Source organism: Acipenser ruthenus, chromosome 10, assembly GCF_902713425.1.
Source record: "Acipenser ruthenus chromosome 10, fAciRut3.2 maternal haplotype, whole genome shotgun sequence".
Lineage (NCBI taxonomy): Eukaryota > Metazoa > Chordata > Actinopteri > Acipenseriformes > Acipenseridae > Acipenser > Acipenser ruthenus.
Window position 1 is genome coordinate 35572345 of NC_081198.1, and position 16584 is coordinate 35588928.

The 16584-nt window shown below is 39.3% G+C and overlaps 1 protein-coding gene across 4 annotated transcripts; it reads right to left on the reverse strand.

The window, feature by feature from the left end:
- Positions 1 to 905: 905 nt before the first annotated feature.
- LOC117401011 (uncharacterized protein C21orf58-like) lies at positions 906 to 15500 on the reverse strand. 4 transcript variants are annotated; one of them, XM_034001399.3, is made up of 9 exons: positions 15235 to 15499; positions 11907 to 11967; positions 9327 to 9400; positions 7057 to 7227; positions 6222 to 6336; positions 5848 to 5990; positions 5159 to 5400; positions 4703 to 4744; positions 906 to 2976 (listed from the first exon to the last, which is right to left on the reverse strand). In XM_034001399.3, the coding sequence occupies exons 1-9, from the start codon at positions 15289 to 15291 to the stop codon at positions 2964 to 2966; spliced, it is 918 nt and encodes a 305-aa protein (XP_033857290.3). In that variant the 5' UTR covers positions 15292 to 15499; the 3' UTR covers positions 906 to 2963. The 4 variants fall into 4 exon arrangements, with proteins under 4 accessions (XP_033857290.3, XP_058888081.1, XP_058888082.1 ...); XM_059032098.1 differs by having other exon boundaries at positions 4703 to 4749; XM_059032099.1 differs by lacking the exon at positions 4703 to 4744 and having other exon boundaries at positions 15235 to 15500.
- Positions 15501 to 16584: the final 1084 nt, after the last annotated feature.

A 16584-nucleotide genomic window follows, 5' to 3' on the forward strand; every position in this document is an offset into this window, starting at 1 on the left:
ATAATGTGAATCTGTACCTTGTAACTAATGTGAAACAGAGCAATGTATTCAAATGTATTTAGTGTGCGAGAGGACAAAAGTGTGGTAAGTGCTGGTGTTCACCTAACATACAGGAGCAATATTTAAAATAAATAATTTGTGGCCCACCCCTTTTAATTACAGGCAAAGTACTGTTACAGGGTATTGAGTTTAGTAAAAATAGTAGTAAAAAAATAAAACAAAAAACAAATACTGCTAGTTTTCCATTTCAAAACAAACAAAAAGCCTCTATCTTTCAAATAATATAGTGTGTGCAATTCTAACACCACACACAGAACCAGCGTTTATGATGCTTTAGAATTGTTGGAGATGCTTTGGCTGTCTGGCCAGATGTCTGTCTGTCACCGACACACACAGAGGTCCGGGTTCAAGAATAGCACAGTAGTGGTGGACGGGATAGCCTCCTCTCAGGCTTTTAAAGTAACTTCTTCTATGTGGCGCTATGGGAGAAAAAAAATAAACAAAAACAAAAACAAAAAAAAAACACAGATCACAACAAGAACTGGTTCTCAATGGCTTTTCACCTGGTTAAATAAAAGTATTGTATGGATTAACCCTTTCAGGACCAAGCATTTTTCAGTCTGATGCTCCCCCAGGCCCATATTTCTATAAAAAGTCACTTAAGTCACTAAAATCAATTTTTTTCTGTAGCATCTTGGAAATGGTGTTCCTTTTTTCAATAGCATCTTGGAAATGGCGTCCTTTTATTCAGAACACTCTGGTGAACATTATAAAGTACATCAGAAACCATACAAACTTTGCTTTTTTTTATATAAAGTTAAGTGTTTTTTATTATGTATTCTGCTTGGAGATAAACGTATAAAAACACGCTATTCTATGACCCAAGGAACCTTACAATACTCCCTGAAAGTTTTGTTGAAAAATATTGATGTTTGGGCAAATTAATGTTTTACACCAGTGACTGCAATGACATAATACACGTTTATTCTCAGGGTCTTTATAAGCAATAATGGACACTACTCTCGATTTACTTTCTCAAAATAAATAAAATTGTTATTCATTCCATTATTATCAGTAATAAGGAAGAAAAAAAAAAAAATCATACCGGATACATTTAGTTCATGAAATAGTATCTTCTTATATCCACTCATTGTTTGATATTTATAAATGTTGTAAAAACATATTAAAACACATGAGACAGAATAAATGTTCTAATATAAATCAAATGCATCAGATTTACGGTGTTTCCCCTTTTTTTATTCGCTCTAAACAAGTTCCTGTGATATTTTGTTTCTGCTTTTGTCTCTGCCGGGCTGCTGTAAACTGTCTCCACCCTTTAGACACCAAATGCCACTCTCAATGAAAAAAATCTGGAAGTGAATGTCAGTCTCTCCCCTATCCATTGATATGTGTTACAAGCCTGTACTGCAAAGTACTGTGGCTCTGTAAGTCATCAAAACAAAGTGCTTTTTTTATTGCGGTCCTAGAAGCCCACTTCAGTATGATCAATCCCAGTCCCCATGGTCCAATAAGTACAGTCCTTAGCCCACGGCCGGGCAGACCTGAATGGAAGCTGATAGTTTAGAGTTTGGCACAATCTGCGCAATATTGCAATACCTTGTAAGTGTGTGAAGTGCAGAGGTGAGAACGGGGAGTAAGGTGAATGTTCAGTTCCACTTGTTTTTTTGGTTTTTTTTTTACTGAACACTACAAATTGACAGGCCAAAGAAGGGAACGCAAATTCAGGCTTAAACGACATTATTCTAGACGAGGCTGGAACTGATCACAGTTCTTTTGTTCACGTATGTCATTCCACTCACAACAAAAATAATTCAGCAGTGTGGAGTAGTGGTTAGAGCTCTGGACTCTTGACCGGAGGGTTGTGGGTTCAATCCCCGATGGGGGACACTGCTGCTGTACCCTTGAGCAAGGTACTTTACCTAGATTGCTTCAGTAAAAATCCAACTGTATAAATGGGTAATTGTATGTAAAAAATAATGTGATATCTTGTAACAGTTGTAAGTCGCCCTGGATAAGGGCGTCTGCTAAGAAATAAATAATAATAATAACAAAAAAGCAGTTTATCCAGTTGTGAATTTTGAACTTGTACACGAAAAATCATAATTAAAATTAAAGTAATTTACAAACATAAAACATTGTACACATCATCAGTTAACCATGACTGGGTTACATTCACTAAGCATTGATATGCATTGACAAGGCAGATACAGCATGCTTAAATGAGTGCTAACCAAGACTTTCAAACCCACTAACTTCTGCATTAGGAACATTATCACAGCTCTCCTTATTGCTATTCATATTTCTGTTCTTTTTTAAATTATTTTTGTTTTGTTTGCTTTAAGGTGGTTTGCAACATTTTTTTTTAATGTTATTTCATTTCAAATGAATGTAAATTAATAGGGGGCCCCATGCTTCTTTAAAACAAAATAGCATTTAATTGAATGTGCGATGTCTATTAAAGCCTGTGGGGAAATGCCCCAATCTATTTATTCCTGGAAAAATGAACATGTCCATTCCATGGCAAACACATACAAAACTTATACAGATGTCAGCAGAAAAATTAAAAAAGATATATAAATGTACCGTTGCTATGTATGTTGGAGGTTAAATAAATGGAATGTATATTTTACAAACGCAACACTATAGATCTGCTTCTTGGAACCTTTTCATGTGCTGTATGTTTACTTCAGTCTCAAATGAATGATCAATAAATGAGCAAAACATGTTCTTAATAATACACTTGTATGACTTTCTGTATTAAACAGTCATTGTTCAGATAAAGATCCTTAAAGGGGCTGTGTTGTACATCTTTAGACCAATGAGTAAGATGGGGGAGTCTTCAGTGGATAGTGTGTTGAATATTGAGGTCATCTTCAGTAGGTTGCACAGGTAAATGTCTGACTCCATCTGATGTGTCTTCTGTTTCAAGCTGTGATTTAGATTTACCTGTACGATCTGTCAAAAAAAAAAAAACAGTGTCTTATTAAACAGATATGCAATAATGTTAATATGCCCGGACAAGGTTATAAATAAAGCATGACAGGCGTCATTATCATCAAAAAGTAGTTCACTGTGACCTACATACACAACATCCTCATATTTAGTTTGATCAAACCTATTTCCAAGATATAGTCAGCCTGGTGTCAGCACTGTATGAGAAACACACTATAACAAATGTTGATGCAGTTTAACACATTTGGGCAAACAGTAATGAACATATAGGTATCCCTGAATAACCCAATTCAGAGGACAGATCTTATGCAAAAGTGGGTCACCATGACCTACAAGTGGGGGACACCTAACCTTTAAGTACATCAGGTACACCCGTGTGTAACCATTAGCCTGTCCCCCTGCAACATTCTACCCCTAATGGATGGAAGAAATACAATATCTGTTCTATGTGGTATTTCCTTCCTGATGTATTATTTACAGCTACTATAGGCAGAGTGTTGCAGGGGGACAGGCTAATGGTTATACTCTGATGTACCTGATGAACTTGCGGGTATGACACAAGTCATGATGTTGAGGCCACAGATTTGAATTTCTGGGATTTAAAAAGTCTCCAGTAAGTGAGCACTGAAACAGAAAATGAAACTAAGTGAATCTAAACAAGAAGAATACATTAGTAAAGATAACTTTTCATACCCATAAAAATACTCTTAAACTTTATTTTCGGTTCTGGCTTAACAATTATTATAGGTCAATGGTCAGAAAACTCACACACTGATTGTCTAAAAACGTGTCCATAAATGTTGATATCCAACACATCACCAGAAGCTAGAAGTTATATACTTTCATCAGAGATATTTTCAAAAGCATTTCCTAAAGTCTCTAATTTACCTCTGTTTATATTATTTCAGGTCTAAACACTGCAGTTTCTCATTTTGTAAGTAAACTCTTTGAAAACATGTCCCTATGTCTCAGGTCAGGTAAGTCTTCCCCTATTTCAAATGTAACAAAAAAATAGCTTGCAAAACACAGCATACACAACTTACAGTACAGGTGTTAATAATTGTTTTTGTTACCAGTGTAGTAAAACATTTAGAACAGCCTCACCCTTCTCACAGTTTACCATAGTAAAAGCATAGCAAAGTGTATTACAGCATAGCATGGTAGAGCACAGGCAAGATTTGTACAGGTACGGTAAAGCAAATTCAAAAAATGCTATGGTTAATGCATATTATGCATGTGAAAACTGTAAAATGACCATGGTAAACTGTTACAAGGGCAGCAATTCAACAAAAGAGTATTTCAGAGGGCTTGCCTGTCTGGAACAGATTTGAAAGCAGTGCCACTAATTTCTCATCAGAGCTCATCAACACCCGGTTAGAACACGATTGAAAGCAAATTTAATAGGCATCAGTTGGCAGCAAAGCAAAGCAAGGAAAAAAGCACAAAATTAAGAATATTTGTAGAATAATAATCCAAGTGAGAAGGGTTAAGCCACGTTCCCATTGACACAATTGTGCTATCCCACACAGTCAGTTCTGCAGTGATAGTAAATGGATATTTACTATCACTATTTAGATATTTAGTACCCAGGCGGAGTCGACCTGCTAGTTTGAGTGGAGTAAACATATGTGGGGGAGGGGTGGGGGTGTTGAAGAACCACAAATCATCACCAGTTTTTTTGATAGGTCAGGGTATAGCTAGTCGTATAAATTAAAATCCAGCTTCTTACCTCACAGACCCGGAGGGACTCTGGGGTGCCATCCATCCATTTCTATCCTTAAAAAAGAACACATTACTGAAATATACTGCTATTATTTTCAGGCCAAGATGCCATACTGTAGGGCTGAGCCTGAACCAAAACTTTTATTTGGATTTGTACCAAATATTATCTGAATATTGGGCATTAAAGTGACTACGGTGATGGTAATCAAATGGGTTGTGTGGTACTGAGAGTGTGGTTGAGGTGAGGAAGGGGGTGAAGAGGAATACAATGGAAGCGAGAGGAAGGAGGTCATCCTTTTGTTCTGGTGAATCCTAAGCAAAATACACAAATTAAACCCTAAGCAACAATGACCATGGACCATGTATTTCTGTACAACATTAAGTCTGATTGCTAGACACATTGCTCAATACCTGTACTATTTGTCAAGCCACACGTTGCCATGGCTGTTTTGTAGCTACTTACGCATGCAGTGCAGGAAGTGTTGTGGGGCCGGTCACGTGATGTACTGCAGGTTGGTAGCCACCTGCCTGTCCCATAGGATTCTGTGGCATCATCGGCGGCCACATAGGGTAGCCAATGGGTGGAAGCTGTGCGGGAGGGGGCGGGCCCTGGAACTCGGGTGGGCTGTAGTGATGATGGTGATGTACTGAGGATCCCCGAGGCTTGTCAGACTTCACTATGATGGGGCCTCCAAAGTGATGGTCCTAAAAAAAGAAGTGTTTGTTTAAAATTACTCCAAATCAGTGACTGCATTGAAAAAAGATATACTGTCATCAAAACCTAACAAAATAGTACTACATTTAGAAATACTAAAAGAAATGACAAGAGGTCATTTTCAATGTCAAAACGATTGTCATTACATTTATTATGTTTCTTTTAGAATTTCTAGTTTATATTAACATTATTTCGTGCTTCAAAGTGTCACTTTTCATGACGAGAAACTGAAAACACGTGGGCACTGGCCACTGAGAGGCAGACCCAGGGTGTGAGGCAGGGAGAACAGGGAAGAAAGCTTGTTGAGCAGTGAAGTTTCAGAAGCAGACATTTTGGAGCAATAGAACCAGAAGCACCAATGCTCCTGCTCAGACTGCATGGAAGCAGAAGATCCAGCCAGAAACAGGTGTGGATGGAAAAGCCCTGCTGGAGCCTACCTGGCTGTGTTGAGCAGGAGGGGGAGGGGGGTTCCCAGTACCAGGGGGGGAGAGGGCCATCGGAGGAATTGCTTTCAGCATCATGTTGTGCATAATGATCTGGTGCATCTGGGCATTCTGCATCAGCATCAACTCCACCATGTCTGGATAGGGAAAGACAGGAATAGGGAAGATATATTAAACTCATTGAAAATAATCACATTTTTAAATGTTAAAATATATACTGTATGCATCCAAAATAAACATATCATGGAATGGCCCACCACATCATTACTCACATGGTGGAACCTAAAGCAGTTCTGTAGAATGTATCAAAATGGCAGCACAGAAGACGGCATCTGCGGGGATAAAACTTGTCAGTGAGCAAGACCTACCTTCTTTGATGCTGCCGGATTTGATTGGAGGATAGTGCTGTGGAGGCGGGATCTGTGTTATCAGTGGCTGTTGCTGCGGTAACTGCTGGATGATTGTCGCTGGCTGCTGTGGCATCTGTGGTGGAGAGAGAGAGAGAGAGAGAGAGAGAGAGAGAGAGAGAGAGAGAGAGAGAAGGTGTCTTAAAATCTCATTACTGGACCTAGGGACTCATGCTCTCTGCAGACAGCTGACTGCCATCCTTCAATTGGCACAATACATTCTCAATCATAATAATACACTCAGTGCAGGCAGACATAATATTATGAATGATTCAGTGAATTTCCCTATTCCCAAATTTACCATTTTGTCAAAATTAGCAGTCTGGCTACTCTACAGTGATTTTTATCTCGCTTATACTGGCATCTTTTGTATTAAAAACCCCAAAGGGATCATTTTCTATGTTTTTTTTCAATCAGTGCTCCCAATAGTTACAAGTCCAGGAACATATTGTGCAATGGGGACTTTAAAAGGGATTGCAAAACAAAAATACTTTAATACCTTGACATTCTGTACAAAAAAAGGCCAGGTAGACTAAAGAAACCAGCCATATAAAGATGAAGCTACAAAACGGACCAAGGGTCAGCCCTGTAAAGATGCGATGAAAAACAAAACACATCATTTGAGTGGCGTTGATACGACTGGGATAGCTGTTGCAATACCATTGATTTCCCATAATTCTTGGTCCTGTATAGGTAGTCACAGCAGTTTCCTCCATCCTTGGCCAGAGTGACCGCTGTGACTCTCAAACAGTGTGCAGCTCAGAAGTTGCATGGAGGCAGGGCAGGTCCCCCTCACCATTTGCTGGATGATTCGGGGAGGCTGGGGCTGTGGCGGGGGCAGGGGTGGTGGTGGAGGCTGGTAGATATATATCGGCTGGTGTGAAGGAGCTGAATCCAGCCTGTGGAGCTTCTTCCGAGTCCCTCCCCAGGTTTGAGGCCGGCTCAGCTCCTCCAGCATGTGCTGCTCCTGTCATACAACAGGAAGAAGAGATTCAGCTCTGCGCTGGGCTGGAGATCAGGTTTTAGGGATGTGTCGAACTGACTGTGCACTATGCGTGATTAATAACTCATGAAAGCAATAGGCATGTACAGCATGTTGTGTATGAGCCCTAAAATATAGGCATACCCACCCAGTATATAAAAGGTGGTCTGTAATGCAAACTTTGTAAAGGAATGCTAATGTACAGGGTGATTAGAAAGAAAGTTTACCACATCAACATAAAATCATAAACCCATTTTGAATTGTATTTAAAAAAAAAGGATGTGCCCTATAGTCTGGACGTCGCCAGTTCGAGTCCAGGCTATTCCACTGCTGACCGTGGACGGGAGCTCCCAGGGGGCGAGCACAATTGGCTGAGCGCCACCCGGGGGGGTGGGGGGGGGGGGGCTTAGGTCGGCCAGGGTGTCCTCTGCTCACTGCGCACTGGCCGGGCACCTGCAGGCTTGCCTATAAGCTGCGCAGAGCTGCGTGGTCCTCCGACACTGTAGTTCAGGGTTGGCTGCATGGCGGCCCTGTAGAGTGAAAAGAAGCGGTCGGCTGACGGCACGCACTTCGGAGGACAGTGTGTGTTCGTCTTCGCCCTCCCGAGTCAGTGCAGGGGTGGTAGCGGTGAGCTGAGCCCAAATACAATTGGACATTTCAAATTGGGAGAAAAACAGGGTAAAACTAATTGGTGACAACTAAATTAATAATAATAAATTAGAAAAGTTTAGGTGTACTTGCTCAGTGTTTGAAATCAATGAAAGCCTATTCAAAGTTCTTTTGATGATATTTCATAAACATTGAAGTAAAAATAAACCAAAATAACAAGTGGTCTTCATGCTTGCTTATTAGGGAAAATAACATTTTCCATAAGAAAATACCAGAAATTCAGGTGCTTTTAAGATCTTTTTAAACACCTTCTGATTACTAACTCATAAAATCATAGTGCTTATATAAAAGACAGTAACAAACACAACAATTTTTAAAAAGAGGGGTGTTTAGATTTAGAAATTATTTTGTAAATTTTATCTGACACATTCTTTCTATCACAAACCCATGAAAATGCCAGTTTAAGAATTGTTTAAAATTTGCGGCACTTCAGAATGTGTGACAAGGATGCACAGTCAAAACTATTAGTGGAAAGTTTTATATAATGGCAGAGTTTATGTTGATCATATCAACTCCCTACGTTTCCTATAAGTCTTAGCTGACACAACTGACGTTTCACTGAAATTAATCAATCAGTTTATTCTTAAAAAACACTGTTGGAGATTTTTTCATTAAAGTGTGCAAATGCATCTGCTTTTTATATTGCATTATATCAGGTAAGCCAGTCCCATGTCTCCATAGTCCCAAAAAGAAGTATGTCACTTACGTAAAGATCTTGATAAAATAAACCAGACATCGAATCCAACAGAACACAAGACAGTTACCAGCTATTCCAGTTTTCAAAAAATGTTCCTTGCTGTCTTCTCTGGTATCTTACTTCTGTTAAAACCCCAGGCCTCACTGTTAATATTTTCAGAAAAAAGCTCTACTCACTCAGCTGGGGTGTGTTTTGGGTTGCTAAGTGCTGGTTTCAAACAAGAAATACCTTTCTATGACTGGCTGGCTTGACAGCATAATCATTCTAGCAATCTTGGGCCACCTAAATTAAAGATAACCTCAAAGAACTGGTGCTTAGCACCTGATAGACATAAGAAATTCGGCCCAACTATGCTCGACATGTTTGCACTGGGATTAAATACAATCTTTTTTCTTGCAATTGTTAGCCATCAATCACAGAGAAAATAGGGTCTCAAACATAAAGTGAAGGGTATGTGTACAATATAACCAAGCCTTTAAAAAAACATGTACATACCTCATTAGCATTACAACATTTGAGTAATTGCTTGTTAATTGGAGCTCGGTTTAGTTAGCATGCTTTAAATGAAGTTCCAGTAAAATCTGCAAGAAGGGTAGCCTGAAAAGAAGCAGTCCCTGTGCACACATGAGACCACCTTTGTGTAAGACCAATCTTGGGCAGTCATTAAGCACTGTTTAAACTGAGTGCAATGTTCAGCACAGCTCCACTGGACTCTTACTCTGAGCTTCTTGAGCAGATCCTTCTTTCTTCTCAGGGCACTGTGCAATGCATCCTGCTGCCCATCATAGCTCCCTGTACAAAGAGATGAGGCAATGATATCAGATTCCATCATGACAGAAGAAGGGTAACACTGTTGGCAGTAACAGTGGATTTGTATACTGTATATACAGTGGCTCTCAAAAGTATTCATCCCCCTTGGACTTTTCCACATTTTATTGTGTTACAACATGGAATCAAAATGGATTTAATTAGGAGTTTTTGCCACTGATCAACACAAAAAAAGTCCATAATGTCAAAGTGATAAATAAAATCTACAAATTGTTCTAAATTAATTACAAATACAAAACAGAAAATAATTGATTGCATAAGTATTCACCTCCTTGAGTCAATATTTGGTAGAGGCACCTTTGGCAGCAATTACAGCCATGAGTCTATTTGGATAAGTCTCTACCAGCTTTGCACATCTGGACACTACAATTTTTGCCCATTCTTCTTTGCAAAATTGCTCAAGCGCCGTCAAGTTGGATGGGGACCTTTGGTGAACAGCAATTTTCAACTATTTCCACATATTCTCAATTGGATTGAGGTCCGGGCTTTGACTGGGCCACTCCAGGACATTGACCTTTTTGTTTTTAAGCCACTCCAGTGTGGCTTTGGCTCTATGTTTGGGGTCATTGTCCTGCTGGAAGATGAATCTTCTCCCAAGTCCCAGGTCTCTTGCAGACTTCAGCAGGTTTTCCTCCATGATTTCTCTGTATTTTGCTGCATCCATTTTGCGCTCTATCTTCACGAGCTTTCCAGGCCCTGACGCAGAGAAGCATCCCCATAGCATGATGCTGCCACAACCATGCTTCACGGTAGGGATGGTGTTCTCAGGATGATGTGCAGTGTTAGGCTTGCGCCAAACATAGTGCTTAGCGTTGAGGCCAAAAAGCTCTATTTTGGTCTCATCAGACCATAGAATCTTCTTCCACTTGGTCTCAGAGTCTCCCACATGCCTTCTGGCAAACTCTAGCTGAGATTTGATGTGAGTTTTTTTCAACAATGGCTTTTTTTTGCCACTCTCCCATAAAGGCCAGTTTTGTGAAGCACCCAGGGTATTGTTGCCGTATGCACAGTGTCTCCCAGCTCAGCTGTGGAAGACTGTAACTCCTTTAGAGTTGCCATAGGCCTCTTGGTGGCCTCCCTGACTAGTGCCCTTCTCGCCCGGATACTCAGTTTTTGAGGACGGCCTGTTCTAGACAGATTCACAGTTGTGCCATATTCTCTCCAAAACAGGTGTATTTAACCTGAAATCATGTGAAACACCTTAATTGCACACAGGTGGACTCCATTCAACTAATTATGTGACTTCTAAAGACATTTGGTTGCACCAGAGCTTATTTAGGTGTGTCATAGCAAAGGGGGTGAATACTTATGCAATCAATTATTTTCTGTTTTATATTTGTAATTAATTTAGAACAATTTGTAGATTTTATTTTTCACTCTGACATTATGGACATTTTTAGTGTTGATCAGTGGCAAAAACTCCTAATTAAATCAATTTTGATTCCATGTTGTAACACAATAAAATGTGGAAAAGTCCAAGGCTATATAACACTATGCCTTCGCTGTTGCAATTAACAAATTAACTGTAATTATTAATATCTACATTTTGTACCATTGCAGTGAAAAATGTAATTGCAATACATCTGGCAACATGTTATGAATAATTATTTTCACGTAGGTTTCAAAGTGGTTATGAAGGATTATGCCTGTAGTTAGACGTAGCCTTTGTGAATGCTACGTTGTGTCCAATTTAAGTAAAGGATGACCACGTTCTTAGCAAACATATTTCATGAATTGTTTTACTGTTGTTGATTTATTAACAAGATCAATGTTGCACGTGGGTTCCCCTTATAAAAGTTTTCCACAACTACTTTGCACAGTAGCTTTGCAGTTTTCCCATGCTTTTGGTTTATGCATTTACCATAGTTTACCATGGTTTGTCATGTTTTTTTTATTTAAATATGCTTTATCATACCTCTCTGGGCTTTAAAAAGCTCATACTGGCTTTACCATGCTTTTGCTATGTTTTATTACATGTTTCCATGCATTATGGGAAACTTTTAAAAGGACAATTCCTCATTATCAGGAGCTTGTCCCTGTTCACTCTCATTATAGACCACACTAGAAGTACATAATACTTAGCAGGTCTATTAAATTAAATGTATCTCTCTCTGACTAATACCTTTCGCTGCCATTGCTGCTCAGTCCTCCACCACCCTGCATTTTATAAACATGAGGTACACTCATTCATTTAGCTGGATTTTCAAAAGTGTGGATGCTTGGCCCTTATAAAAATGTACCATAGTAAAAGCATAGTAAAGTGTAATAAAGCATTGTGAACGTGTGGTAAAGCATAGGTCTGCACAGCTAACCATGGTAAGCTATGATAAATGCATAGTATAACCATGGGAAAATAGCAAAATTACCATGCAAATTTACTGAGGTCAGTTTTTACAAGGGTGTGTATTGTACAGTACTACTAATCTGAACTGACAAAGGTACAATATTTGAATGCAAAAGAGTTCCTTACTGGCCGTGGAGATTGCTGTTTCCGATCGCTCATCCATGTTATCTCGCTCGTTCTCCAGTCTCTGTGGAATAAGAGAGTTGGATTAAACTGGAAAAAAACAGCAGAGATTGATTATTGTACTGTAGCGATTCAGATCATTTCATTTTGCAGTTTGTGGTATATTTAGATGGAAATCCACTTTAATAGTTTTTTTTAATCTTGGCAATTCTATTTTTCCACCAAATAGTTTCTACGAGTTGTTAATCTTGTACAGCACCCCTCGATATGTGGCTGGTGTCCAGAGACCAATACAAAGCTGCTGTATATGTTTCAAGAACTGTAATGTATCAAGAACCTGAATAAAGTCAGCAAACAATATTTTATTTAATAAAACGTTTATTTACTCTACATCTACTTTACATATTTATACTATATATCAGACCAGACAATAAATCATAAATCACCTATACTGTAGTGCAGTGATTAGTCTACTTATCAAAATACTGTATGCAGCTGTGGATAAGGTATGGTAATAAATATAAAATACTGTATGCAGCTGTGGATAAGGTATGATAATTAATATAAAATAATGTATGCAGCTGTGAATAAGGTATGGTAATAAATATAAAATATGGTGTCAATAGTTATTACTGTACCATGTTCTAAGGTCTAGGTTCTGATGCAGCATCAGTTATTTTCTGATAAATGTGAAAGTCAATTTTAAAGGGAGCCAAATACTAGACCACAATATAAAATAAATGCATTATAATGAGGTGCGGTATTATTAGTGGTGGGTGCATACTGAATACTAATTTGGCAAACTTTCATCATTACCCTAATACACTGTATTTTCTTTTTTCGAATTATTTGTTCAGTGAAATGGTGCCACCTGGTGGTACAAACCGCCAGATACAGAGTGAATGTTATTTTGCTGTTTGCAAGTACAGTAACGCACAATCCCGATAAAGAAGATGTTTCATGGTACAGAAGTGGACGGAGTTGAGAGGTCACAATGTCTCATGATTTCTCAGAACAGGGAGCAAGAAAAAACATAGCAAAACAAAAGACTTAAGGAAAAAAAGTTCAGCATACAACAAACTCGATTTCAACATCAATTAAGCAAAATATTTGCCCTTCCTATTGCATTTGGTTTAGTGTTTCTTTGTGAATCCTTTACCACAGGGGGTCAAATGCATGAGAGAAACATCCTTTCCTCTGAATGGCAATGTCGACTGTGAAGAAACTGCCAGTGTTAAAACACAAGCCAAGTGTTGCCATGGCAACATGACTCAGGCCTCCACGTTTCTCTGACTGTCGTGCCAATATTTACCGAAAAAACAAAGCTGATTGATATGGGGATGCTGATCGTGGAAATGTTGTACATTTTGGGATCTCACTTTGTATCCAACACAGTACAAAAGTGAGATGAACAAACACATTGGACCCAAAGCATTACCCTCTGTTGAGCACAGCTCTGAATTCGCAGAAGTGATGGGGCTAGGTGGCTAACTCACTAGACTCTTCTGCCTTTCATATGAGATGTTTGGTTGAATTCTGTCAGCGAGGAGCCTAATCTAGTGAAGGCCAGTCGAGTCCACCTCATAAGAACTGAACAGGCATCAGATCGGGATATGAAAACAAGGCCCAGAAATGTATCTGCCAAAAGATTCAGGTGTGACTGTGGGTGTTGCATCTCAATCCAAATGAAATGAAAGGAAAGATAAGCTTGATTTTTAAAGTGCTTTTTTCACTTGACAGCTTCTCAAAGAGCTGTGCGGTTACACATTTTTGTCAGCACATTGAGCATCATCAGCCCATTTTTGACCAGGACATCAGTGGCGATTTTTGGAATGTGAAACAAATTTTATCTATCTAAGATACTGGGGTTTGCACCCTTGCGTGTCCTCACAAAGTAGTGAACGACACCAGCACATCATGTCTGGATACATGGAAGAGCGCTCCCTGCAGAACCGCCACCACTTCATACACTGCAGCACCTGGGGTTCATTGCAGGCCTTCCTTCCTTCTGGGATCATTGGAAGATCTTAACTTATACTAAAATAAACTTGGTTAAGAAGAACACCTGTATTGACTACTGACTTTGTTAAAGGCACTTTGAAAGCCACAGTTAACTACCTATGGCTTTGGAAGCTCCCTGGTGCCAGCGGTAGCTGCCTGGTGCCACCAGCCTGTTTGCTGAGGGCAACCCAAGTTGTTACAGCTGAACAGAAGTTAAGCAAGGGTGGGCCTGGACACTACTTGGATGGGTGATTTCCAAGGAAAACTAGATGCTGAAGGAAGCAGTGCTGATGACACAGTAGGGAGGCACTCTTGCGTCTTTGCCAGACCTCAACCCACGCCATAACATGTTGTAATTGTATTATGTCTCTACAGAAGAACAGATCTAACAATGAACAACCGATCCAAGAAAGATAGCTCTATGAGAAGATCATTTGTGCAGTCTTGCTATGGAATCAAGCGCTAGCTATCAGCCGTCTGTCAAAGTCTGTTTAAAGATCTGCTGTCTTCCGATTGTGACTGAAATTGACTTTAGGGTGCCAGGGAGTAAAACGTAGCTCTTGTGGTGGAAGAGCCTTTAGTCATTATGCACCTGTATTATGGATCAATCTTCATTGCTTAATCAAAGCTTAAAACACATCTTTATGCAGAGGCCTTTTTGTAGATCGAGATGGCCTATTTTAGAATTTTGTTAATGTATTTTATTTATTTATTTATTTATTTGATTTATTTATTTTTTTCCCCATTTGTTTTTGGATGTTTTTTTATATTTTATTGTATATTATATTATATTATTGTATAGTATATTTATTTGTCATGTGAGGCGCTTTGGGATGCCTTGGCATGAAAGGCGCTTTACAAAATACATGTGATTGATTGGATGCCAGTTGCTCAAACATGAATCTAATAGGGTAAGCTTGATAAGAATACACAAAGGCATGATACATATAGATGATGATGTGTGTAGAACTGCCATGCAAATACACATACTGATACTGATTCATGAGGTTCGGGTTGTTTGTCGTTGTGGTTCCAATGTGTATTATTGAAGGTTTAGCTATAATAGACGTCAGGAACCACTGGTTGACCAGGTGGTGTTTCTTTAAATGGACAGAAAGCACATACAGTATATTCTTCTGCTTTCATTGTGTTTCTCTTGTGGGGGATGTGCTGATCTCAGCCCCTCTCCCATCTCCCCCTGGACTGAAAGGGTTGTGTTTATTGCTTGGCATACCAGCATACTCTACATATGCCAAAGTGGCCCAACAAATATACATTTGTTATAGAATTGACATATCCTAAATTTGTTACAACTATTAGAAATGCTTACCTTCTCTAAAAGCTTGAGTTTTAACCTCGTCATCTGGTCCACCATTGCATCAGTCATTATGAAGGGATGGTGATAGGCTGGCAAGGTGAAAATCAAATTTTTAAAGAGATCCTCGAATGCACTGGAGCTCTTCTCCTGCTTGGAGTATCTTTTCTTTATAGTTCCCAGAAACAGAAAGCTGCAAGCCCCCTTTGCGTGCCCCGAAGGTGCTATTCCCTCAACATGCCAGCAGTGTAAGGACCACTTTGATCTCTAAGCCGCTGTGTTGCTGACCTTGCCTGTGTTTTATTTCTTGTTTTTCTCCCTGCGTGTCTCTATGCCAAGCCCTTGTCTTTCACCTGGTTGCTAGACACTGTATGTTTCCATCTAGACCAGCCCAGCTCTCTGGTTGCTGGTTGCTACCCTCGGACTGGCCTGTAAACAACTCCATCTCCAGGTACATAGGATTTGCATACAATGTCAACAGACACTCTGTGGGCACCTTGATGAATGACGGTACAGTCACAGATATGAAGCTAGGGCATGGGAGAATGTAATAACAAATTTGCATTAAAAATGTAATTACAAAGAGTTACAAAAACCAAAAAAACTTTTATAATTAACTTAACAGGGACGGATAGTATTAATGCTGCCTAAAACTGTTATTGTGAAATGAATAAGGGTATGGGACCCATAAATAATGACACAAACTTCATTTATATAGCGTCCTTCACGTGCAAGCATCCCAGGGAGCTTTACAAAAATATACAGCAAGCCAAAAGAGCTCCAAACTGCTTGCCAGTGAAAGGCCAAATCAAAGAGATATGTTTTATGCTTAGATTTAAAAATAACCATTGACTCAGAATTCCGGATGAAACCTGGAAGTGAGTTCCAAAGTGAAGGTGCTCAAGAACAAACGGCCCTCACACCATCGTTTTTTTAATTGAGATCTTAGAATTACCACAAGACCATCGTTAGCAGATCTCAAAGTATGAGCTGTTTTGTAGAGAATATGTATATCATGCAAATAGGCAAGGCCAGAACTGTTAACAGGCTTATAAGTGAGAAGCAGCGTTTTAAAATCCATTTCAAGAAAATTGAAAAAGAACATCATTTGTACAACAGAGCTAAGAATTATTGCATACATTCTAAACACAGTACAGAAGTAAATGTAACCTCTAACCAGCTCTTAATGACTTATTGAATGACATCTATAAAACCTCAAGGACTCCAAGCTATCCTTATAGTGCTGTATAATTGTATAGGAGGCTGTGTGGTTCAGTGGTTAAAGAAATGGGCTTGTAACCAGGGTTCAAATCCCCCCTCAGCCACTGACTCATTGTGTGACCCTGAGCAAGTCACTTAACAAAA